We start from the raw sequence: 24360 nt of genomic DNA, 5'->3' as shown, positions 1-24360 counted from the left end.
GGTTTTGTAGATTTAAAAAAAAATTGTCAATTTACAGCTTTTTATAACATTGTTGCTAAATGCTAATAAGTTTATGTCCCAGGTCACATATTAATCACATTATATGAACTTGCTTTATTTAGCTGGTCTAGTTATGTAGTCTAGCAATGGTTCATTTGTAACATCAAAATTAGGTAGCGGATAGTAAAAATATGTAGTATTTATTTGCTTGATGAGTATTGCAGCTTGTTGATGCATTCAGTCATTCATGATTAAACCTCACCTCCTGCTGTAGTATCCTTGATGAAGGTACTTACCCAGAATTATTCCTGTACACATTACCCTGCTGTATGAATAAGTTGCTGAAAGTAGCTTAGTATACAAACCCAACACTAAGTTGGTGTTGAGAAAAGTGTCAAATTAATAAATAACCAGACCAATTTCACTGGTATATAATAGTGCTATAAGGAACACTGGTCTGTACAACAGAAAACTATTCAGCTTTATTACAAAATTAAGAAAATATATTCACTGTATTTATGCCAAATTCCAAATCAGTTCACACAATACATAGTGTTTTTTAAGCAACAGTACAGAGTTTGGTCACATAAGTATAGAGCCATAATTAATATACTTAATAAAATGCAAATACCAAAGGCTATGAAATATAACTCCAGGTTACACTAGATAGCAAGGGCGGTCATATTGTCCTAATAAGATCCAAAAGCAAAATCTTTTGCCATGCATGTATATTGTTACTATTAGAAAGTATGGGAAGTGTACAGGGGTACTAATGTTCTTCATGTGTCCTACCTACACCCATGAGTCTGCTGGTCCTTCTGAGCAAATATTGTGTGGACACACATATAGCAAGTGGCCTGAGGTCGCAATAATTAGATCCACAGAATTAGAGAAAACTCTTGGGCTTGGTGAAATGTTGTTTGGTTGCTGTTTTTAAAGCCAGACTGAAACTCCATTTTTAAAAAATTAGTCTTTTAACAGTCTAATTATCCTATCCTATCCTATCACTTTCTTCCCTTTTTTCCCCATGTCACCTCTTTGAATGTCCCCTCAACCAGTGCTCATCAATTGCCTTCTCTCCTTCAGTTTCTGCTTGGGCTTCATAGCCCATCAGAGTCACCTGAGAAGCCTGTGGTCGGTACAAACCGACACCCTCTACTTGATGACTGGGCTTTACAACTCCCAGCAGATCTTTGCAGACACTAGTTCTATGGCTTGATGCACTGCCCTTTTTAGTTACTGTCACTCTCATCAGTGGCCCAGTGCAACACACTGGAATGCAAAGTGTGGATGAGCAGCCACTGGTACTTGGACCCTCAGAAATGTTATTTTTTCTCCCCTTTCAGCTGCCTGTTGACTTATTTGATTGCTGTTTAAATAGCTTTTTAAAATTTAAAAAAAAATTATGTAAAAACAATATACCTTTTCTCTCAGACTTCATTCATTTACTACTAGAGCTGAAGAAAATTAAATATAATATTTATATATCACACACACACACATTTTCAGAACCGCTTGTCCCATACGGGGTCACGGGGAACCGGAGCCTACCCGGTGACACAGGGCGTAAGGCCAGAGAGGGAGGGGACATACCCAGGACGGGACGCCAGTCCATCTCAAGGCACCCCACGCGGGACTCGAACCCCAGACCCACCGGAAAGCAGGACTGTGGTCCAACCCACTGCGCTACTGCACCCCCTATTTATATATCAAATTCCATTATATATAAAATATTATAGAATTATATTATGCAAAAAAGTGGTGGAAATAGAGACAATAAAAAGGGGTAAATACTTTTTCTTAGCATGATGTGAGTGAGTGGGTTGCACTATTCTCTTGTGTGGATGGACAGACATTTGCAAATAGCTTAGTGAATTCAGCTAAATACAAATGAATAATAAATTAGCTTAACATTTTTGTTCACAACTCTCGTAGCGATGAAAGGAATGACAAATTCTGCCAATTTGAAAGTCTGGTAAGGCAAGAATTTGTAGTGGCAAGAAGAGACCGACATCATATGTCTTAGATTAACTTTATGAATGGTTGAAGAGAGGATCTACTGTAGCCCTTGATAAAATAGTAATATCTTGTTTTTGAGCTTTCTGTACATGACTTTTTACTATTTCTAATCTCAGCATGTGGATCAACTTAACAACGGAATTAATTAGACCTGATTTTTGAGCTAGAAACAGTTTACACACTTTCGACCTGCATTCTGTATCATTAATGGTTAATGATGTTCCAAGTTTATGCGTAAGATATAACAGACCAATTAGACATCAGTGGAGTAAAGCGTTTTCTGGGATATTTTACTGATTATAAAGTCTTGGTGAGTTAAGTAGTGTCCTCTGAGTATAATAAGATGGTTATTCCCAAGCAGGTATTCATGACTATTGATCATCTCCAGGTGAGTTTTGAACCAGTACTTAAACTGTTGACACAGATTTCTTGGACCTTACTGGTAAACACACACACACACATTTTCAGAACCGCTTGTCCCTTACGGGGTCACGGGGAACCGGAGCCAACCCGGTAACACAGGGCGCAAGGCCGGAGGGGGAGGGGACACACCCAGGACGGGACGCCAGTCCGTCACAAGGCACCCCAAGCGGGACTCGAACCCCAGACCCACCGGAGAGTAGGACTGCGATCCAACCCACTGCGCCACTGCGCCACCGCACCCCCCACTGGTAAACAGTATTTGTTTATCATAAAATAAAAAAGCTTGGAAATTGCCTGTATGCACATGACAATAATACACACACACACACACACACATATTTTCTGAACCGCTTGTCCCATACAGGGTCGCAGGGAACTGAGCCTACCCAGCAACACAGGACATAAGGCCGGGGGGGGGACACACACCCAGGATGGCATGCCAGTCTGTTGCAAGGCACCCCAAGCAGGACTTGAACCCCAGACCCACTGGAGAGCAGGACCCAGTCCAACCCACTGCACCACCACACCCCCACAATAATACAGGTTAGTAAAATATAAGTTCTCAAGAACTTTTTCCTTAAAGTAGTGGGAAAAGACTGGCCACATATTAAAGCTAACAAGCTGAAATACAATGACCTATATTAGATATCTACATTTGCATTTATTCATTTAGCTGACACTTTTCTCCAAAGCAACTTACAATGTTAAGGTTACAATTATTTACCCATTTATACAGCTGGGTAATTTTTTACTGAAGCAAGGGTACTACAGCTGGAGGTGAGGCTCAAACCTGTGACCTTTGGGTCCAAAGGCAGTCACTCTAACCACTACATGGCAAGCTGGAGCCCAACCTGGCAACACAGGGCATAAGGCTGGAGGGGGAGGGGACACACCCAGGACAGGACATCAGTCTGTTGCAAGGCACCCCCAGATCCACCAAAGAGCAGGACCCAGCCAAACACACTGCACCACCCCCCCCCACCCCAAGAAGGAATCGGTCAATTCACTGCAATTAGTTCTTAGCCTGGATGCTGGACTGGGTGCTTTGTGCCTTTCAACACAAAATAATGATTCACGATTTAGACTTTAGAAAAGGCACAGAGAATCATATTCTTGTGTCACCTTAAAAATAAACATTCTTTATCTAGCATATTCGGTGTCGCTTGAACATTTTTGCTAAGCATACCTTCCTACAGGTTGTTGGAACAGTTTTTACGATTGCAGACTTTGTTATAGATGTTAAAGCCGCACAAACAAATACACTTTCTCAACTAACACAGAAGGCAGGATCCGAACTGAAATATCCTGTGCTAAAAAATTGCTTGCTCTTCCAAATATCTAGTTATTGCTGTGACACTCTAGGCTCTGCTTTAATCCATCCATGTCGTACTGGAGCATCATAGTGCCAACTTTGACTTCTGCAGGGTGGTGTTGGCCACATGAGCATAATAGAGACACAAGTTCACCATCTTCAGACCAGCTAACTAGCATTCTTAACTGTTTAGTCACTGGTGGATTGTCTTCACGGTCTGCAGAATTGACATGTGGCTGGCACCAGTGGTCCATTATCTACTCTTTTCTCACCAGTAGTCACCTTCAGAACACTCTCAAATCTGACTTTAGTAGAGGGAAGTCTAAGCGAAACACTTCCTCTCTGTAACAAATGAAAAATTGGCCAGGCTATTGCCACTCTCCCTCAGTGGAACCCACCTGAATTCAGCTGTCACCTTAGGATGGTTGAGTTGAGTTGTCAGATTAGCATCCTCAAAGCTGTAATGTATATCCTTGCCCAGATGTTGGGGTCTAACACAGCTACTGGCATTGCTTATGGAGAGAAGCTGAGTAACATCAGTGCACTTGGGGACAATAGTGTGAGTTTCTCTTTTCATAGTATATTAAGACATTTTTGGTTGTGGTCTAACAAGTTAAAATATGCTTTATAAACTAAGTATGGTATCAAAAAATGCATAACAGTGCAATCGCTGAGTTTAGTATGAATACATGGTTAAGGTCTTTACATGTGTTCACAGTTAAAAATGCTACATTTTCACAATGATAGTTGTATGTAATAGTTAAATTCATCTTTACAATCTGTTAAAAAGTACGTTTTCTTAAAAATGAAAATCATGTTATCAATATAGTTGATTGCTACCAAAGGAAATTTAACTATCTGAACAAACTTTCAAATAATAGTCCATATGTCATATTCTGAATCTGGCTATATAGTGAGTTGTTTTTTCATTTAGAAACCACAAATATGTAGAAAGGATTTTCTAAAAAACAGACCGATAAACTTTGGACTTTTCAAAGACATGGTGGTGATTGTTGTGATTAATACAATACCATAGATTATTTACACATGCTAAACTCATTGTGTTTTATGCAGTCAAACTTTCGTAACATCCTTTTTCTAACTGCTGTAGAAGAAACTTATTATTCTCTTCAGTATTAGTGAATAATTTACCATTTCCCTCTTCCTTTTCACAGTTTAATGGCATTACCCCATGTCAAGCCTTTGGCACTGAGCTACTGGCCACCTTCCAGCTGGTCTTGTGTGTCGTAGCAACCACAGCTAAACGGAGGCTTGATGTAATGGGCTTGGCACCCTTGACCACTGGCCTTTCAGTGTGTCTGGGACACCTGGCAGCAGTGTGTGAATCAAATTTTAAGTTCCTTTCTCTGGAAAAGTATTAAATCTACCTTTAACTCATTCTGGGAATATTTGAATAATTTTCAGTGTAAAGCCAAGATTCTCCTTATCTGCTTTTCCTGAATCGCGCTTTCCGAATTGTGAACTGTTAACCGACACTTATTTTGTTCTCCTCTCAGGTGGACTGGGTGGGGCTGGTGTGTGGAGGTGTAGCAGCTCTTATTTATGACTTTCTCTTGACCCCCCCAGTTTGAGCAATTTCTCAGAGCACACCAAGGTTCCTCTATGGGGACCAGCTGGGAAATATAACCTCTCCACACCTGAAGAAACAGCTGAAGCACGAAGGTCATCAAAGTAAAGGCCTATTTCATGCTCTAGTGTTAGCATACACTGAATACTGTAATCTAAAGTTTCCTTTCCACTTTGTGATTTTTTTTTTTATTATATGGAAAAATTATTTACATGACTAAACCTATTTCAACATCTGAAAGTATTAGGACAATTTTTTTGATCAAATAAACTCTGTGCCAGTGTTTGGCTGATTGTTTGGGATATTTAGGCACAAAGAGATGAAAATAGTTTTGACTGAATGTGAAAAATCCAGGTGAGCTGGATAAAATGACAAAAATGATCATTTGCTTACTACTCATAACTGCCTGTCTTAATTCAGGGCGATGGTGGTCTCAGAAGCTTACAGTACAAGGTAGGATACAGGTCGGGGAATTTTTATGCCTTTTTTAGCTAAAAGAAACATTAATAATTCATTAGTGTTGCTATAGCACTTCCACAGTTACATGGTCTATGCTTGGATGGTAGGATGTGCCATAAGTAATAAGAATATGAACAAGGGTATATTAGAATAAATATAATTTTTCATAATTTGTCTTGTAATTCAGTTTTCCAATCTTAAGTCTGGACTCCAAAATATTTCTCCTAACCTCTGCAGGAAAGTGGTCACTAGCAATGGCATTCTAGCAAATTTACAAAACTGAAAGCAATAATAAAAGCATGGAACAGACATTTTAAATTTTAATCATTTTACAGCCTATCCAGTTAAACTGAAGAAATGTTTACAAATACATGTCAGTGGAAATGGGACTCATCATTTGATCAATTTTTATGATTAAGAAGTTGTGTTGTTGTATAGCTCAGAATAGATGCATAAGCTCTGCATTCAAGTCCCAAGTAGCAGAGTTTTTAGAACACAAAAGTACTAAAAGGTATTAAAGCTTAATATCTTCAATACACCAAACAGCCACTACAGGTTAAACTGAGAAAACGCTTCTTAAATGAAATTTAAATGAAGTGGTTTTTTTGGGTAATTCCTTTGCTTACCTACTTTGACTGGTGATATGTAAAAATTTTGTTTACATACTTTAGATTTAGTGTGACATACCAGACTTTGTACTTCACAATCTATACAGAAAACATGATCACCTACTGATATTTTTCCTTAATTAGTATCACAAGTTGTCAGATTTTTCAGACTGTAATTTCTCATAAAATTGAGAAACTGGTCTCAAATCCAGTCTTTGAAAGCTAGAAACAAGTGCAACCGGATGACAGACCCTGTAAAGTACTTTTGTATAAGGAAATGCCTAAATACATAAGCAACACCAAACATTTTATTGCTATTCTTAATAATAGAATATTACAAAAATGCTGATGTTTTTACTGAATTGTAAAAAATTTAAAATGACTGGAATTACTAAATTATTTTCAGTCAATTATCCTCAGTCTAGGTTCTTGGTTGATAAAACTTGGCTATTTCTTTTCAGTTTGACTCGGATCTTACACACCAGTAGTTTGTTGTCAGATTCCTAAAGGCCATGTCTTTTCTGTCTTACACCTGTTGCTACCAATGGTGCTGTCAGTCTGGTTTCTATGTCATCCAACATGCAATGTCCAGATGTAAAACTGGCACTTGGATTATGTGAAGAACACGTTGAAAATAAGCTGTTTTTCCTCCTACCTCAGTCCTGTTGCTAAGCCCAAGATGTCCAGCAATTCTTCCCCCCCTTGCTAACTTTGGCGTTCTAGATTCCACTCATTACATGTACATCGTGCTTACAAGACTCGTGAATATCTGCTTTGACATGATCATAAAATCTGCCAACATCTTCATCTGCATTATGACCTGCTACGTACACAAATCATTCTGCGCTTAATTGATTATTTGCTGCATAGTATCCATTTGCCGTCTTTCTTACTGGAAAGTGTACTTGACTTAAAGGAAAAAAGGGCCATTAAAACCTGATTCAGCATGGCCCTAAAGTCTATTAAGCTACTTAAGTTTTTTTTCCTCTATTTGGTTAGTATGTGAACAGCAGCAGGTCATTGTGCCCCACAGAGTGCAAGAGGACTTGATGAGACTCCATTGTAGTGTTTAAAATCACATTTATTAGATAGTGCTAATGTAGCTGCATCCATAAACAAGTGGATATTGTTAGAAAAAAGATGAAATTCTCACATATGTTTCCTGGAAAATTTTGAGGAATTGATTGCAACACAAATGTAGGAACCAATCAAAATTAATATTAATGTGATATTAATATGTACACAAAACCACATTTTTTGTGGGGGGGGGTTAATTCAACTGAAAGTCAAAGTATTGGCTCAGTTTTGTTCCAGCTGACAAGGGCATCTCTCCATCTGGTAAAGATTAAAATAAAGAATTTGGTCATATTACATATAGACAATAATACCAAGCACAGCAAAATCTGACAGAACAAATACTATAACAAAATTTAAAATTTTTTAATTCAAGCAGTAATAATACCCATTAAATACTTGAAAAATGGCAATTGATAGAGAATTAAGAGTCATAAAAGAATTAAGAAATAACAAAGCTTGATATGTTTGTAGCAGTATGCCAAGGGTAGAGGATGAATTAACTGAAGGCCCTAATTAATGAAACCTATAATAAAACTTTCTTCTTTTTCTTCTTTTTTCTTATTATTATTATTACTACTACTATTGTTATTGTCGTTACTGATAATTATGTTTATTATACTTTTACTGTTATTGTTGATGATGATGATGATAATAATAATAATAATAATAATAATAATAATAATAAAATGTACTCACTTTGTTCTAATACAGAGTTCCAGAGGGGGGATCAGGTCCTTGTCAACACTTTTGGAGATACTTCTTGAACTTCCAGTAGCTGACGTTAACAATTAAAAAATAGAACAATTGCTTGTAAAACATTGTAACATCAGTTTTTAGTTTGTTTCCTACTTGAGAAATTGTTTTTGAAACAATATCTCAAAAAGTGTATTCATTTAACTAATACTGAAAAATGCTCCTTATTGAAATTTACTGGCAGTAGTAGATATTAAATAAACAAAGACGGTGTACACTTGCCTAATTGAACATCTGTCCCCTTTCTTTCATTGTACTCAAATATCTTACATGAAATCACGTAAGGAGTACATTAAGGATTTGTACATTAAACTATGTATACTGATTTCCCTACATGGTAAAATAAAGTTTGATGATGCATGACTGGTCTGGTCCAAATGACCTGGTTTCTAAACTAGAGATGTCCAAAACCAGACTGCGCTTTTAAAAATGCTACCCTTCATCATTTATTTTCATAGGTATCAAGTAAATCTGAAAGAAAAAAGTATAAAAATCCAAAGAAAAAAACAAAGGTACTTCGAGTTTAAGTTACAATATGTAGCTGCTGTAAACAAAGTATTTCTAGTGACATGAGGCAATAGCTGTAAGTAAACTTGCCATATATAAATAATTTCAGCCTTACAGATAGTAAGTCGAATTTCCTCTAGCTGATTGGCCAGACCATCATAGTAGTAGAGGTCAAACTTCTTTGCTACCATCCAGTCCTTTGAGAGTTCCTTGCTTGTACAGAAGAGCACAGTGAAGTGGCTTTCACTGCACACAACCCAGATTGGGAATCTGGGATTCTTTAGGTAAGTCCCAACCTATGAGAATGATTCAGTAAATTCAAGTGGTTAATTTTTGCCACAAAAATTAAATAAGAGTAATTGACTGGAGTATCAATGACTTTCAACAATAAGATGAGTACCATGTCATACTGTCATACATGCAAGTCTGAAAGAATTTCAAATCTTATTCCACACCTAAATCCTATAATACTAATTTACCTGCAGAAATTTAAAGTCTTGAAAGACTACCACTAATACCCCAGCCAAAATTATTACTCATGACTACACAAAAGCCAAGCATCCCATACACCTGATTCTGTCGCAGAGATAATGCAACCTATTTTTACACATCCAACTGACAAATGTCTGCAAAATACACCCAAACATAACAGAAGGGCAGGATTGACTTAATTCAGTTTACTTCCACAGTGTTTATAGCTGAAAGTCATAAAATTATTCATTATAAATACAATTATCTGTCAGTTGTCAATTATTGCCTTGATTAATGTTTGTTTAACAGGTATGGCAAACTGTGCCATGGAGGTGGGCACGCAGGCTGGACAGAGGACAAGGACAGCAGGTTTTCCATAACAAAATGTTTTTACTGCTCAAAACCAAACCAGACAGGGATTAGAATCAGACAGCTGGGTAAATTAGGTACAAAAATCAGCAACAAGACTACTGTCAGCCAACTACAGGGAGTTCTGCTACTCCTTGTCTATGTTCCCCCAAGTCTCTCAAAAGCCCTTGGACAACCTCCCTTAAATATCAGTCTTGATTACACTTTAACAATCAGCAGCTGGTCTTCAATATCTTAAACTAGAATAGGCACACATTGGAGAGCGGTCCATGAAGTTCATACCCACCAGCTCACACAATGTACAATTTAGTAGTGGAACCTGCAACATAGTCACTGGCTGACTAGTAAATGCATTATTGTTTATTACCTAAGCATTTGACTGAAAATATTGTACATTTTGTCCTCCACAATTACAATATTAATACAGACACCCGGTGGCATATCTCATATTACTCCACATGCAGCAAAACCCCTTTGTGGGCTTCAACAGTCAAGGTTTACTGTGTGCTACTATAAATGAAAATGTAGCTTTATCATTTGTAACTGCTTCCACATTTTTCTACTCTGGGATGGTGATCTCCTGCAATTGTCAATGCAGATTGTCTTATTGCTGCTCATGCCTATAAATTGTCTTTTGGGTGATGTATGGCTGTAATATGCATTTAACAGTCAGGTGACACAAGAGAAAATTACTGTCAACAAGCCTCTAGAGTAATTTATTCACCTGCTAGAGGCCAACAGTTTACTCACCGCTAATTAAAAAGTCAACGAGAATATAGCCTCTCAACCTATTTCAAGATTTCAGAGATTACATGCTATTAAGATGAATATTTTATCATGTTGGCTGTATCTATCCCACGTACTTATAGCGAATAAATGACACTGGCATTTAGATACCATGATGGATTGTTTCTTGGATCTTCTGAAATACACCTATTTATCCACAATTCCTCATTCATTTAATATCAATATCCATTTTACACTTTACTTTGGCAGACAGACTATGTGAATGATTTTTTTCTTTCCATTTACAGTTTCTACTTCAATTTTACAAGTTATTTGTGGAAAGGTGTGCATCTTTTGTCCATGTTAGCCTGTGACTACGGAGTCAGTGACATTAACAGTTTTTGGCACTAACTTAACGCTTTTGAACAATTAGCTTTTTGGTTTTAATACAATATAGCTTTAAGAAAAATTAAATGGCTTATTAGCTTCTTATTGTTATTTCTTGTCTGCCGCATTTGAACTACATGAATTCAAAGCAAAAATGGACAAGTTTTGAAGTGGAAAAAATAGCTTCAGCTATGTTCCTTATGCGAGTTCCCTAAAAAGTAGTTGATCAAAGGTGTATGTCAAGTACTGATAAATTACAATGGCAGAGTGGAGCAAATACAATTTTAGATATTCAAATATTATTGGTAAGTGTATCTATCCAATCATACATGCTGTGACGGTAGATTATTTTAATACAGCCCCATGTCCTATATACAGGAAAAGAGTCACATTAGCTTAATTGCCAGTTAGTAGTATGTGTCAGCTATAAAAGAGCTCTGACAATTATCACTTTGATATGTGAATTTTAAAAGTAACATGAGGCAACTAAGAGTTCTAAAGAAGTCAAATATTTGGTGCCCAAATTGCAGGGGCATCAGTCACATAAACAGCTAAATTAATATGTCAAGGGGAACAGTCTCTAAAATAATGACAGCACTAAATGACAGCACATGCTAAAAATATACAAACTGAATGGGCAAAGCGGGACAGAGGTTACAAGTTGAAGTCTACTGAGACGGATAGATGGAGCCTTCACAGGATAGCTGCTAAATGCCACAGACGTACAGCCTCAGAATTTAACTAAGAATTGAATCAGGACCTCTGTGGCCCAGTCTACATAAAACCTGTATATCTTGAGCTTCATACTGCTGGAATTTACAGTAGGGCTGCTATTACATTTGCTGAATGCAAAAGGATGCCTTCAATCCACAATGTTTGTCAGCTGTTAAAAATGATGGGCATCCGAGTCATTAGGTCCAATGACAGCTTTGAATGGTCGTATAACAGCCAAGGTATGAGTTCATTTTACAGGACCAGGCACAACCCATGGTGCAAACCGTTCCCTCATGATGTTCCCATATTCCAAGATGATAATGCCCACATGAACACCAGGAGTCTAACACCATCCCTGACCTCTGTAGTCAACTCATCTAAACATCACCTTTATAGAAAGTTTTGAAGCACAGAGGGTGAAGTAGATTTCCACTTTCTTGACCCCTCAACAAACTAGGAGCTTTTCTTCTTGAAGAATAGTGCAATATTCCACTATGCACGACACGATTCAGGACTTGTATGACAGCATTCCGAAAAGGATGATGCTGTTCTTAAGGCAAAGGGGAGTCCTGCTTATTAGGTTCTCGACATTAATATACTGTTAAGTGTCACTGTTATTTTGTCTAGCCATGTGCTAGAATTTTTAGACACAGAGCCCTGCAGCATATTTCTGGGAACTTGTATGAATTGCACCTACCTTACAGATGTCATAATGTTCAAACAAAGATAAGAATCCAATGTCACTGCGCTCTTTGATTCCCTTTAAAACGGTCTTGCTTCCATCTCCAGAGCTGAGCTCAAAATCATCATTAAAGACATTAGAAACTGCTTGTCCAACAAGCAACAGGTTCACAAGCTCCTGTCAAAAAAAAAAAAAAAAAAAAATCTGTTAAATATACTAAGATTAGAAATGAGGTCAGATGTTCAATTCTGAGGCTGGAAATATATATAACTTATTTATAAAGCATTTGTCACCAGTGACCTGTTATGAATAACTAGGACAGACCAAGAAGAATGTTATAGCCAATATAATTATCTGAAAAAGTTCAACAAGTAAAATGTATAAATATTGAGTTGCAAAATCATCCCAAGAATAGAAAGCAGAAATAATGTGGCCTAGTAATTGTTTTTATTCAAGTTCAACAGTTTCAATGTAAAACCAAGAAACTCTTCCATTCTGACTAAACTGTAGAGACTCAAAAAATCACCTAACAGAGATAATCTAGTGTGTATGTGGCCAAAAAGGCTGGTTTGAGCTACAGCGATATGGTGTGTGTTTTGCAGCTGACAGTTTAAGTAAAATGTTCTGAAGACAGCCACTGCAAAATGAACAGGCTTCACAGCTGACCTCAGCGATAAGTGCTAATATAATTCATACCAAGAGAAATAATAAAAGCTAATTCAAACGTATCCACAAAATTAAATACGTATAACTGAATTAACTCACACCTTTAAGACAATGTTAAATGTTCCTTCCACCAATGAAAATTAAAAGCATAAAAACCTCATAGTTGCTGTAACACGGACTTCAGTCTTCAAAACAAACCGGGCAAACAGTGACGGATAAAGTGTTAACTTTGCTTGAAAAACTTAAAATTTTAAGAGGGGGAAGTCCAAACAAATCTTTACTATTTTTAATTCTTTATATGCAGGCTCTGCCTCTGCTAAAGATGTTTAATTAATGTTTAACTAATTATGTCAACTCAGATAGGTCAGGTTTCAATATGTAAAAGAGTAAATTCTGGTATGCTAGCAAGGACTTTCTCACTGCACTTATTTATAAATGTTAACAACATCAGTGATATGGTGTTCTACAACTAAAGAGAGAATAAATTAATTATTTTCTTGATAAATCCTCAACTGAAAAAGACAAGTTGGACAAGAAGTCTGTCTGTAGCTATTTTGAAATCCAAAGTCACTTCTACCACAAATTTTCAGTCAATGTAAGGTCAATAATACAGACATTTCCTTCCATTTATTCATTTACATTTATTCATTTAGCAGACGCTTTTCTCCAAAGCGACGTACATCTCATAGGAAATACAATTTGTGCATTACCTTAGAGGAAAGAGACATAGCTGTAGACGTGTGACTCTTAGGTACAGTTGTTTCCTTCACCATTTTCACCGACGTTCATCACACAAGTAGCAAAATAAAACTTTAGCGGAATATCGCCGATTTCTAATCACCTTCCTAGTAGGAGTGGCTCTGTAAAGGACTGATCTGACCATGAACAATTACACCTTACATGAACTTAAGAGATCATGGGTGAAGTGAGTCCGGAAGAGATGAGTTTTAAGACCCTTTTTAAATGTGGACAGAGATTCAGCAGTTCTGAGTGAGAGGGGGAGGTTATTCCACCACACGGAGCCAGAACCAAGAACCTCTGTGCTTTACCTTTCGTGCATGGGACCACCAAGCGGGCAGATGCGGAAGAGCACATGCATTATATGTATTCATATATTAGATTCTAGAAAATCTTTAGATAAAGGTATAATAAGTAAAACACTTAAGACTAATTATTTAAAAAATTTTCCTCTCTGTAACCTCCTATCCAATCCCAACTATTTATCAATTCATCACAAACACATTCAGTGTTCATCAGATACCTTCACTCCACAAACTCATTTTCAATACCACCCAATAAAGACAGGTAACGCTTGTCATATCATTATTAATAACTCACTCCCAGGGCACGAGCTGTAAACACTGTGGAAGTGAATTAAAGCAATCCCATGCTTGACTTCTATTGTGCATAAATTTGTGTTTTACTGCAAAAAACAGCCAAGTAAACACACATATTGACGCAGGATTAACATAGGTTACTCTAACAGACATCTTTAAAAAGTAGAGGATTTTAGAAAATAGTTTTATTAAAGGATTTTTTTTAATCCCATTGTTCTTCTGTGAATATTTCATCTTACTGAGGGCACTAATTATAATGGTGGCAGGGTTTTTTTCATTTTGCATCATACATCACAAACCTGGGTGCAGTAGCCATGAGCTCCAATGAGTGAGTTGGTGGGCACATCAAAATCTGATTTAACCCTAAAACAAAGGAGATAAAATTAAACAAAATTCATGAAAACATTCTTGTGTGGAAAATGTTAAAGAAAAAACTCATCATGTTCTAAAATTGTGACCCAATAGACATCCTCTCAGTTTCCCAGGCCTTCACAATCTAGGTCTTTTATCAAAATTAAATTCAGACCTGATACTGAAATATCATCAGTCAACACACTGCTGAATGGTAAAAATTCAACACCATAATGCTAAAAATTTTTTATACTAAAACTAATGTTTATACTAAAACCTAACGTTTAGCAAAGACCATTGGTAACATATTTGATGGTCATCCTTTCTTTCATTTTCAACATTGCCTTTTTTCTGTTACATTCACTTCTGAGGTCTTCATGAGTTTTGCTCACTAATTTAAGAGAAAGACCTCAAAAGAGGTTTTGAAAGAGCTTCAACATGTCCTGACCTTCACAGTTCTTTTTTGTGTATGAAATGAATGCAACGTGAAGCATCTAGGCAAACAGAAATGCCTGAAAACCTGTTTATCCCAATACTCTGATGTAAAATGATTGTGAACCAAAAAATTGCTATTGTATTACAGTGAAATATTTATGCAGAAAAATACACAGGTGCAAGGAGATATTCTATGCTTTTTCTAGTATTTATCTTTTGTTCTGAAAGATGGCTGTAATGTGCTCATTGGAACTGTTTCAGTTCTTTGGAAAATACTATATATGTATATATAATTACACCACCATTAACAGATTTGACCATACTAGTCTTTTTAATGAAAAATAAACACTGAGAACTTCCCTCATGCCATTAAAATTTCAACTTACCTTTCAACTGATCTTGAAAGGATGGCTGATACTATCAGCAAAATACACCCAAATGGACCAGACTCAAACTAAAGCAAAAATAACCACATGATATTATCCTCAGATATTATTCTTACAAAAATGCATTTATTATACACAGGTTCTTTGTCCCTGCTGAAATTATACAAAAATAATTCCTGTCTTTATATTATTGACTAAAAATACCTTGAAATCATTACTGAGAAGTTTGCAGAAACTTCATACTCTTCTCAACCAAACGGCGCTTTACCTGTTTTATATGCTGATCCAGAAGTAATTTTAAGTCTTCCAAATTTTCTACATTGAAAATTGTTATCTAAAAGACAAAAAAAAAAAAAGGTATAAGATCAGTATTTTTTTTTTTTACTTCTGAATATGTGTAATGCCTCCTCATAGGAACCAGGATTTATCAAGAGTGAACAACGGATTCCACATTTAAGTACATTTTTTCATTTTTATACATCTGATTCTTTGAATAAAATGTAGCGTTAGCTGTTGATACATCCAAAAAACTTGCAAACCTGTGTTTCAAAATGGCAGACCACATTTGCAATTTTTAAGAAGGGTTTAGACTGACCAAAGGAAAAGTGACAGAAGTACAGAATTTCCCAGTGAACGCCACTGCTTCAATCACAATATGCTGTTTTGCATATTTATATATGATGAATTATCCACATCAACTTAACACCAAAGAACACTCATTGGTCTCGGGGTCATCATATGATAACGTAATTAATTAAAGACCGAACAATTACAATACGTCACTTTTGATAATAAAGACCTAAATATGGAAATCATACCCTATAACACAGAAGTATAGTGGTTGGTAACGTGACTTTTTTTTATAACTGACACACTGACATACTGCATTCTGACTCAGTCTCACTTAAGCTAACAACCTGACTTAGATTACATTTTTTTCCATTAATTACGGTACCGTTTCCAGGACTCCATCCACTTTGTATCTTCCTACAGGAGTAAAGTGCTTCCTGCCCGAAGATCTATAATAAAGGTAAACACGGGTCATAAGATAAAGTTAACAAGTAAAGATTAGGATAATTTTTTTATTTAAATTTTTTAAAAACTAACCAATACTACTAATTTACAGCATAAATCGAATACTACTGTTATGGCATAATTTTTATTATGAGATGTAATTATAAGTACATGTTTACAACTGAAAAATAATAATATGATATTTTTAAGTATAGGGTAACACATGAATGCCCCACACTCAGACATGTAGGATTTTTGTTTCTGCTCATTAGTTAATCATGCAGGAAGAAACAGACTCCACCCACATGGAAGCAAACAAAACCAGTGGAAATTTTAAAACTGGATTGAATACACCTTTTCGTCATAATAGAGCACTGTACATGTGCCCTTCTTCCCATACATCGGGTTAAATTGGGTTTGGTGTTAGAGCATTTTTGCCTGCTGCACAGTTTTTTCCTTCACTTCCACAATATGTGTTTTATTCTGCTATAACACTATGTCTTTCACGTCATTCACTAAAAGCACATGGACCAACTACTGCATATACTTCCTGTCACACATTTACATTTATTTATTTAGCAGACACTTTTCTCCAAAGTGATGTAAATCTCAGCAAAAATACAATTTGTGCATTATACTTTATTTACCAAGGTGACTTACACCGCTAGATACACTACTTACAATGGGTCACTTATCCATATATCAGTGACACACACTCTCTCTGATACTCACACACTATGAGTGACTTAGAGTCACCAACTCACCTGAACAGCATTCCTTTGGACTATGGGAGAAAACCAGAGCACCCAGCAGAAACCCACACAGATCATGCAAACCCCACAAGGAGTGAGTGGGGATCAAACCCTCATCCTCTTATACCACCCAGGTGGTGTGAGACAGCAGGTCTACTCTGTGTGCCACTGTGCTGCCATCAACCAATCTCACTATGTAATGATGGTAAACATATCACAACTGAAGTAGCAGCTTCAATACTTTTACAGATAAATTGTATAAACATATAAACAGCTTTTATAGCATGAATGCCCTTATGCCATTGAAAATGAAGTGTTTCTCTTGTGGTTTAAGAGTCAGAGTCCAAAGGTGATAATGAAAGTGCAAAATCTTTTATATATTCACATTTTATCCGGCAGAACTCGTGATACTGGAATAATTTAAATAAGTGACAGAATTCAGTAGTGTCATTTGTAATTCAATAGTTACAGATATGTTGGTGTGATTGTCGCACACAAAAAGTACCTTTTATTTCAATTAATTTTTAATTTTAGGTTACATCTAGGAACCTATTGTTCTTTCACCTCAAAAGTGACTATTGCAAAAAAAGACTGACATAGTCAAGTTGGTTTGGTGATAACTTTATCTTCCAGCATTTACATTGTAGAATGCAAGCAGCATCAAGAGCAGCAGAACACTTGTTAATCTTATCCCTCAGTTTTCATTTTGTCTGTTTTTCAGAAAAATCGTAAACAACAGCTAAAAGTGATACTAACAAAGGGGTTTTGCAGCACACAGCCAAAAAACTACTATTCTCCAGAGCTACCTATGCAGTGTGACCGTCGTGTTTGATATCTGTCTGCTTTGGGCCATTTTTTTTTCTGTATGTTCTGCCCTTTAGGCTTTATTTTAATATACAAAAGTGACACACACACACATATGCAGAGTTAAGATCAGCTGTCATGTAAGGCTAAATGTATGTCAGGGTGGCCGTATGTGTACCTTCACACTGCAAATTACTTACACTGCAACTGCTGCCCTTTTGTTTCCTCCTGCCCTCCACAGAATTTCAACAAGAGATGTAAGAAGACATCTTCTTCGTAAAGTACGCGAGGGCTGTAATCTCCTGGTAACATGGTTAAAAAATGTAAATCTTTCATAAGCATGAGAAATATTTCTATTTCACATCCTTAAATTCAGCTTATTTTTTTTAGAAGAGAACAATATGTAAAATTTAACTATGAAATTATTTTACATTAAAATAAATACTGTAATTTGCACTTGCCAAAGTCTAACATCCCAGACAGGCTACATTATTTTTATTACTACATTAGTAGATCATCTCTGGAAATTCAATACTTCATTCTAGTTTTTATCCAGCCTTTTCTGATACTGTACATGGTATCGAAAACGCTATAGTGTTTTGTACAGCTACTACGCTGTCAGGACATCTTAATACGATATAATGGATAATGAGTATGGACGTCATACATAGAATCAAACATGCAATACTGCCAAAATGAGTAGAAAAACATGACCAGCTGACACTTACTCATGCTCTGATGCACTGCTAGTGTCTTCGAAGAGAAGCTTCTGTAGGACACAAGCCTGAACGGAGGCTAACACTCCACAAGGACCACCCTGCATGAACAAGAAAATTTTACGCAAATATTAATTAGGTTTACAGTAAGCAGGTGGAGGTATGAGTATAAATTTCCACCAACACATACATTATATATATATATATATATATATATATATATATATATATATAGATAGATAGATAGATATATAGATATTTTTTAAATTCAAGCTAGGTTACTGCCAGATAGAAAAATATGCATAAGGTCCTTTACAGCAAAAGGTTGAGGAACAATAACCCAGACATTAATAAGCAATAATAAACAATAAACAAAAGTACAGTCTACCTTTTTCTGTATGATCCCATATCGCACTTGGGGTGTATCTGAAAAGGTAAAACTTTGAGTTTTCCATTCGTCACTGAAACAGCTCAGTGGGGAACCAAAAAGAACTTCTTTCAAGGCCTACAGACAAAGGTAACAGTATGAAAATCACTTTTCACAAAACTAATACAATTTTATGTATTCTGAAAATATAGCTGTCAGCTCTTAAATGAGAAGGGTTAATTTACACTTACAATAGCAGTTTTGTGATTAATAGGATGTGAACTGACGTTCAGTGAAGTGCATCTAGAAATGATGGGTCCACTAGACAGATCATAAACCTTCTCATCATCACTGATGTCATCTGCAAAGTACAGGGTATGTAATGAAAATACAGCTTTCAAATGAGAAGCAGCAGACAGAGGAAAAAAATTTAAATTCCTAATACTGTACATTTCTCAGTATGTACAAAGAAAGCATTATATACTGCTGCTCCATAACTAGCCACATTAGCAATACAGGTGGTCCCTAATTTACAATGGGGTTATGTTCCCTGAAACCTGTCATAAATAGAAAATATTGCAAGTCAAAAATGCATTTAATACACCTAATACAGACCCCTGCATGACAGATTGGAGATGCAGATCGCTGTCGCTGCCCAGCATCACGAGAGAGTCATATCGCTCACCCAGGAAAAAAATTCAAAATTCAAAGTACGGTTTCTACTGAATGTCTATTGCCAGCTCACCATTGTAAAGTCGGAAAAAATCGCAAGTCGAACCATTGAAAATCAGGGACCACCTGTAGTCTCTCGGTTTCAGCTGAGCACCACTGATTTTCAACTCATTTATATTCAATCTTGCACAATTAGAGGGCAACATGATTTTCAAGCATTTCATTTTGTATATAAAACAAAAAAGGTTATTTAATTTCAATAAATATGATTTTACACGACAGTGACTGAGTTCATTACGGGATTATAAATAAAGATATAAAGTACCTAATATCATATCTCCGGGATGGAGATCGCCTGCTGCCAGACTGTTCGGTAAAATCTCTCTGCTAAAATAGAATAAGTAGGTGAAACTTCATTCTTAATACTTTGCCCTTTACAGAGTTCTCTGGCAGTAGTCACAGAACACATTCTGTGGAAAACAAGTGATGAAACTGTTGTACAACTGGCTGAAAGACAATGCATAAACTGCAGATAAGTTACCACTGTAAGGTGCATTGGATTAGTACTGATGACAAGATTTCTTCTACAATATCATTAAGAAAATCATTACATGTTAATGTAAACTAAGAAGCAAATGAAATATAAAGGCACTGAGGAGTCCACATGAAACATGTATACACTAAAATAATGAGTTTTCAAAACAGCAGGTGGCATAGTGCTTAAACATATCATGACTCGTAATTACCAACTGATATAGCAGGGCCATTTTTAACTGCATCAGTTCCGGATAAGTACCTAACAAAAGGGTACTACTACAGCAGGAGGAGTAGGGATTTGAACTCAATTAATGTGCAAGGCTGCAGCTGTAACAGCTACACCACCTTCTGCCAGTGTTATCTGTTAATTTTCAATGGACAAAAAGTCAGTATGTTCTAATGACAAGATACTGCAGGGAAAAAATAGGTTGATAAACACTGAATTATGATTACCTCTTTCAGCAACATAAAGAGAAAAGGTCAGGACAGTAGTACCTAAAAGTAAGTTTATTAGAATGTAAAGGAAGAATCGTTTCCTTGTGAAAACCTTGGCTTTTATGTCAAACCATGCGGCTTACTTTTGAGTCTGGTGCTCGTTTCCTGGTGATCTCTCACTTATTTCTTCGTTTTTATTGATTGGTTTTAACAGTTCAACAATTTCATTGTCATTTGTGTCTGGCCTGCTAGTCACTTTGGCAGTGTGTCTCCTTGCTTCAGCACTGTGGGACTGAGCACTGCGTGCGGCAAAGTCATGCTTGTTCTCCTCATCCTTTGCCTGAACAGGACCGGACCCACACAGTTTTCGAGTTACTCGTTTTTTGTTGCATTCCTGTTGGTTAAAAGTTTTTTTTTTTTTTTAAAAAAAGGGGGGGGGGGGGGGGGGGGGTTTGACACAAAATAATGCAACAAATCCACAAGTATATACAGAACATGTCTTTGCACAGGTGGCTCACCTGCATGGAACTGCTTACTGGGCCTGCCATCATACCTCGTATGGCACGGCTACCTCTGTTTTTATGAATGTCTGTGCTGTTCTTCTCTGCTGCCCTGCAGCTACTGCAGTCCTTCTCTGGAGCAACAGGCACTTGCCTGATGATGCTCTCACTATCTGAGGAGCAGCTGGGGCTCCTGATGGCATTCAACTGAGTTTTCATCTCTGATTTCTGAGACAAGAACATTTTCTTGGAGGGGAAAATGGAGTTACTATCAAGTGATCTGTGAAACAGAAGTGGATAAAGGGTCTCAAGCACACATAGTATCCTGACCTTAATATCTGAATATTAAGGGATACCATTTATTAATAATGAAGACATCAGATGAATATAACATTACCTTTAGCTTTTTAGCTTTAATGAAAAAAATAGATATAAAAAACTACTTGTGATGTGATGGCACAGTGGGTAAAGCTAGTGCCTCGCTGCTCCTGAGATGCTTGGTGAGTGTTAGGTGTGAGTCCAGCTCAGAGTGAACCCCCAGACATGCATGGAAGAAGGCACTGACAAACCACTTCCACTCCTCCCTTGAGTAGAAAACCACACAAGTAGTTGCCTAGAGTCAGATGCGACTGGCTGGCATTTCCACACAAAAATACTGCATAACGCACACACAAATCAAAAAAATTAAATTCCAACAGATTGTACCTATTTTGGATATAAACTAAAAATTTGCCAAATAAAATCCAACATGACAAACCAGCAGCATCTGCTGCATTGTCAAATCTCTCACTAGTCAAAAGCACTGTATTTTCAGCTGGCCCACCTGAGCACTCAGTGCTGGTCTGTTTATCTCCAATTCACCATTTATTTGCACACTGTGATTGAGCAGGTGTGATTCACCTGTTACAGTGGTGTCTGTTTTGTTGTGTTTCTGCCTTTCTGTATCTATCCCTCTCTCCACCTATTTCTCTGCCTCTCCTACCTATCTGTTTGTCTACCACTGTCTGCCTATTCATCTGTTAAGTTGATCTGTATCTAAATTATCTTGTGTAAGTATGTTACGATGCAGCGCTATCTTCTGTTTCTCTTACCCTTTTGCACTTGCTCCTCTTCCACCATCACGATCATCAACCATGTTGCCATGTGACAATACATTATCTGAGTTTGTCAGGATGCTGGTCTGCTTTAAAAAGGCCTGCTGTACACTACAACTTCTTATGCTCACATCTCCATGTTCCTCCATATGTCTTTTCACAACCATCTCCAACATAGATTTCAAAGGAAATTCTTCCAACTGAAATGAAAAGTACCTGTCATATGTGTGGTATGACAATAAGGCATTTGCAAAATTCAAATTACATACCCTACTGTACAAAACAAGAAATGTACAGTACCTTTATAACAAGGAAAAATTTCAACAAGTCATCTTCCATTTAAAAACGTAAGTTCCAAGAGTCAAAAACATTAACTTCCTGTCAGAAATCAGAACTTTAAGGTTATGAAGTTACACATTACAACTCTTAAGTGTTATGCACATTTGCATATAATTTTATATATTACATTTAATATATTACATAAATATATATATATTACATTTGCATGTAATTTTACAATTATTTTCAACACAATTAACTTAAACACAGACAGTGAAGTACAAATTAACCTGCAATAATCACTTTAATCCTAATTGTATGATGGGAACATGAGAACATTACCCTAAAGCTTTGTAGATTTTATTCACAGATAATGTTCTGAATGCAAGCCTAATAATTAATCTTTATTACCTTATTCTTCTTATAAAGAGCCTCTAGGTGCAAAATCTGGCGCAAAGCTTTTCTATTATTGATGCTGGAATCAGTGCGAGGAAGCTCTTCATCTATGCACGTGCGTGTCTTGTGCAAGCCCTTGGAGAATGACATCAACACAGTAAATGCACAGCAATCTGTACTTTTTATTTTGGCTTTTAAATGTACCATTCCGTAAAACCTAGCATAATGGGAAGATACCAATGGGTTCCTCATAAACTGATTAATTTTGGTATACTGAACAAAATACAAAAATGAGAACTAAGCACAATTCCATATTATACAAAAAACAGTACACTGGCTTATTGTGTTTAGTACATTTGAGTTACACATTATTGAATGTAAATATTTTTCCGTTTACTGATTTATATTTTCTTCATTTGTATATTTTCAAACACTTTTTTGCAAAGCGAACATTTATATGTCTGCGATTAGCCATTAGCGAGAGCATCCAAAGAGTAGGACTGGAGGGCTGTATTAATTTACCTCACTTCCACAGTATTTATTTTTTAGTGCCTGAAATTTGTGAGTTGCAATCATATATTCAATAAGTTGATGAATGATGCATACATGTACTGGATAAATCAGTAAATAATCAGCATTAAATAAGAGTTTCTGCATATTTTATTTTCAGTTATTTTGGTTTTAATTTAGGCTTGAAGGAAATTACAGAATAAGACTTAATTTTGCTTATATAGCTATATCCGAGACTTTTACAGAACATACCCAATAAATCCAGGGACGTCTCCATGATCATTATTACGCTTACGTTTCTGCACAGTACAAATAATAAAGCAAACTAAAATGGCCAGAAGATGCTGAGGAATTTTGCACATGTTGTTTCAAGACAATAAAACTGAGAGTCTTGTGAAGGACTGGCGTCTCGTCCAGTCAGTGTTTCCCAACTCAAACCCCGTTTTCTATGAAGCGCTCTGGCTCTTTAACTGTGTTGACGTATTCCGTGCGACTGCGCATTCGCTTCTTTCTTTAATACAATATAGAATAAGTGCACACTTAGAAAAATGTGTGAGAAGATATTACAAGTTATTAGAAATATTTATATAGTATAGTATAGTACTATTTACTATTAATTTGCCTCTAATTCAAGAAGTTGACCTTGCTCTGCATTCTCGTTCTCACGTTTAGAGCCAGTGTGTGTCGCGGTGACTAATAAAATGAACGTACGCAAGATAAGTTGTAGAACCGAGAGAGCTCGTGACGTGAGTCGTAAAGTTATGTGCTCGTCTTACCTTTCTACTGAGATATTCCCTCACTAATGCTGCAGCTACGTCTTCCACAGCCGCGCCCATTTCAGAATAGCTATGAAAACTCCAAAACAACAAATAAAATCACAAAAGCAGATTAAGTTGATAATTGCCAGTTGTGCTCAGGAACACAATTTCACAACATAACGGCGCAGTTGACGGGTCGCCATCCAAACAAACCGGCTGGCGAGAGAACGGAAATTCCCAAAACGACTTCCCGTGG

At 36.6% G+C, this 24360-nt stretch overlaps 1 protein-coding gene and 1 pseudogene across 3 annotated transcripts; one reads left to right on the top strand and one right to left on the bottom strand.

Moving 5' to 3' along the window:
- The first annotated feature begins 1937 nt into the window (after positions 1-1937).
- LOC108939337 (aquaporin FA-CHIP-like) lies at positions 1938-5400 on the top strand (annotated as a pseudogene).
- A 2122-nt stretch (positions 5401-7522) lies between these two features.
- On the bottom strand, positions 7523-24320 carry mindy4 (MINDY lysine 48 deubiquitinase 4). 3 transcript variants are annotated; one of them, XM_018759944.2, is made up of 19 exons: positions 24123-24320; positions 22852-22971; positions 22159-22361; positions 21511-21651; positions 21086-21347; positions 20711-20961; positions 19921-19982; positions 19175-19284; positions 18945-19061; positions 18569-18657; positions 18041-18142; positions 16226-16289; positions 15539-15604; positions 15271-15338; positions 14398-14461; positions 12111-12272; positions 8862-9042; positions 8183-8261; positions 7523-7744 (listed from the first exon to the last, which is right to left on the bottom strand). In XM_018759944.2, the coding sequence occupies exons 1-19, from the start codon at positions 24180-24182 to the stop codon at positions 7696-7698; spliced, it is 2250 nt and encodes a 749-aa protein (XP_018615460.2). In that variant the 5' UTR covers positions 24183-24320; the 3' UTR covers positions 7523-7695. The 3 variants fall into 3 exon arrangements, with proteins under 3 accessions (XP_018615460.2, XP_018615468.1, XP_018615479.2); XM_018759952.1 differs by lacking the exon at positions 21511-21651; XM_018759963.2 differs by lacking the exon at positions 24123-24320 and having other exon boundaries at positions 22159-22377; positions 22852-22912.
- Positions 24321-24360: the final 40 nt, after the last annotated feature.

The sequence above is a fragment of the Scleropages formosus genome, chromosome 2 (assembly GCF_900964775.1).
Source record: "Scleropages formosus chromosome 2, fSclFor1.1, whole genome shotgun sequence".
NCBI classification, from domain to species: Eukaryota; Metazoa; Chordata; class Actinopteri; order Osteoglossiformes; family Osteoglossidae; genus Scleropages; species Scleropages formosus.
Note: the sequence above shows the minus strand (reverse complement) of the source record. Positions and strands in the feature narration are given on the sequence as shown.

Coding starts and splice junctions, on each gene's coding strand:
- mindy4 (XM_018759944.2), bottom strand. CDS start 24,182: ATGGGCGCGGCTGTGGAAGACGTAGCTGCAGCATTAGTGAGGGAATAT. Junction 22,972..24,122: donor GGGAATATCTCAGTAGAAAG/GTAAGACGAGCA, acceptor TCATTCTCCAAG/GGCTTGCACAAGACACGCAC. Junction 15,339..15,538: donor TGGATCAGCATATAAAACAG/GTAAAGCGCCGT, acceptor TTTTTGCTTTAG/TTTGAGTCTGGTCCATTTGG.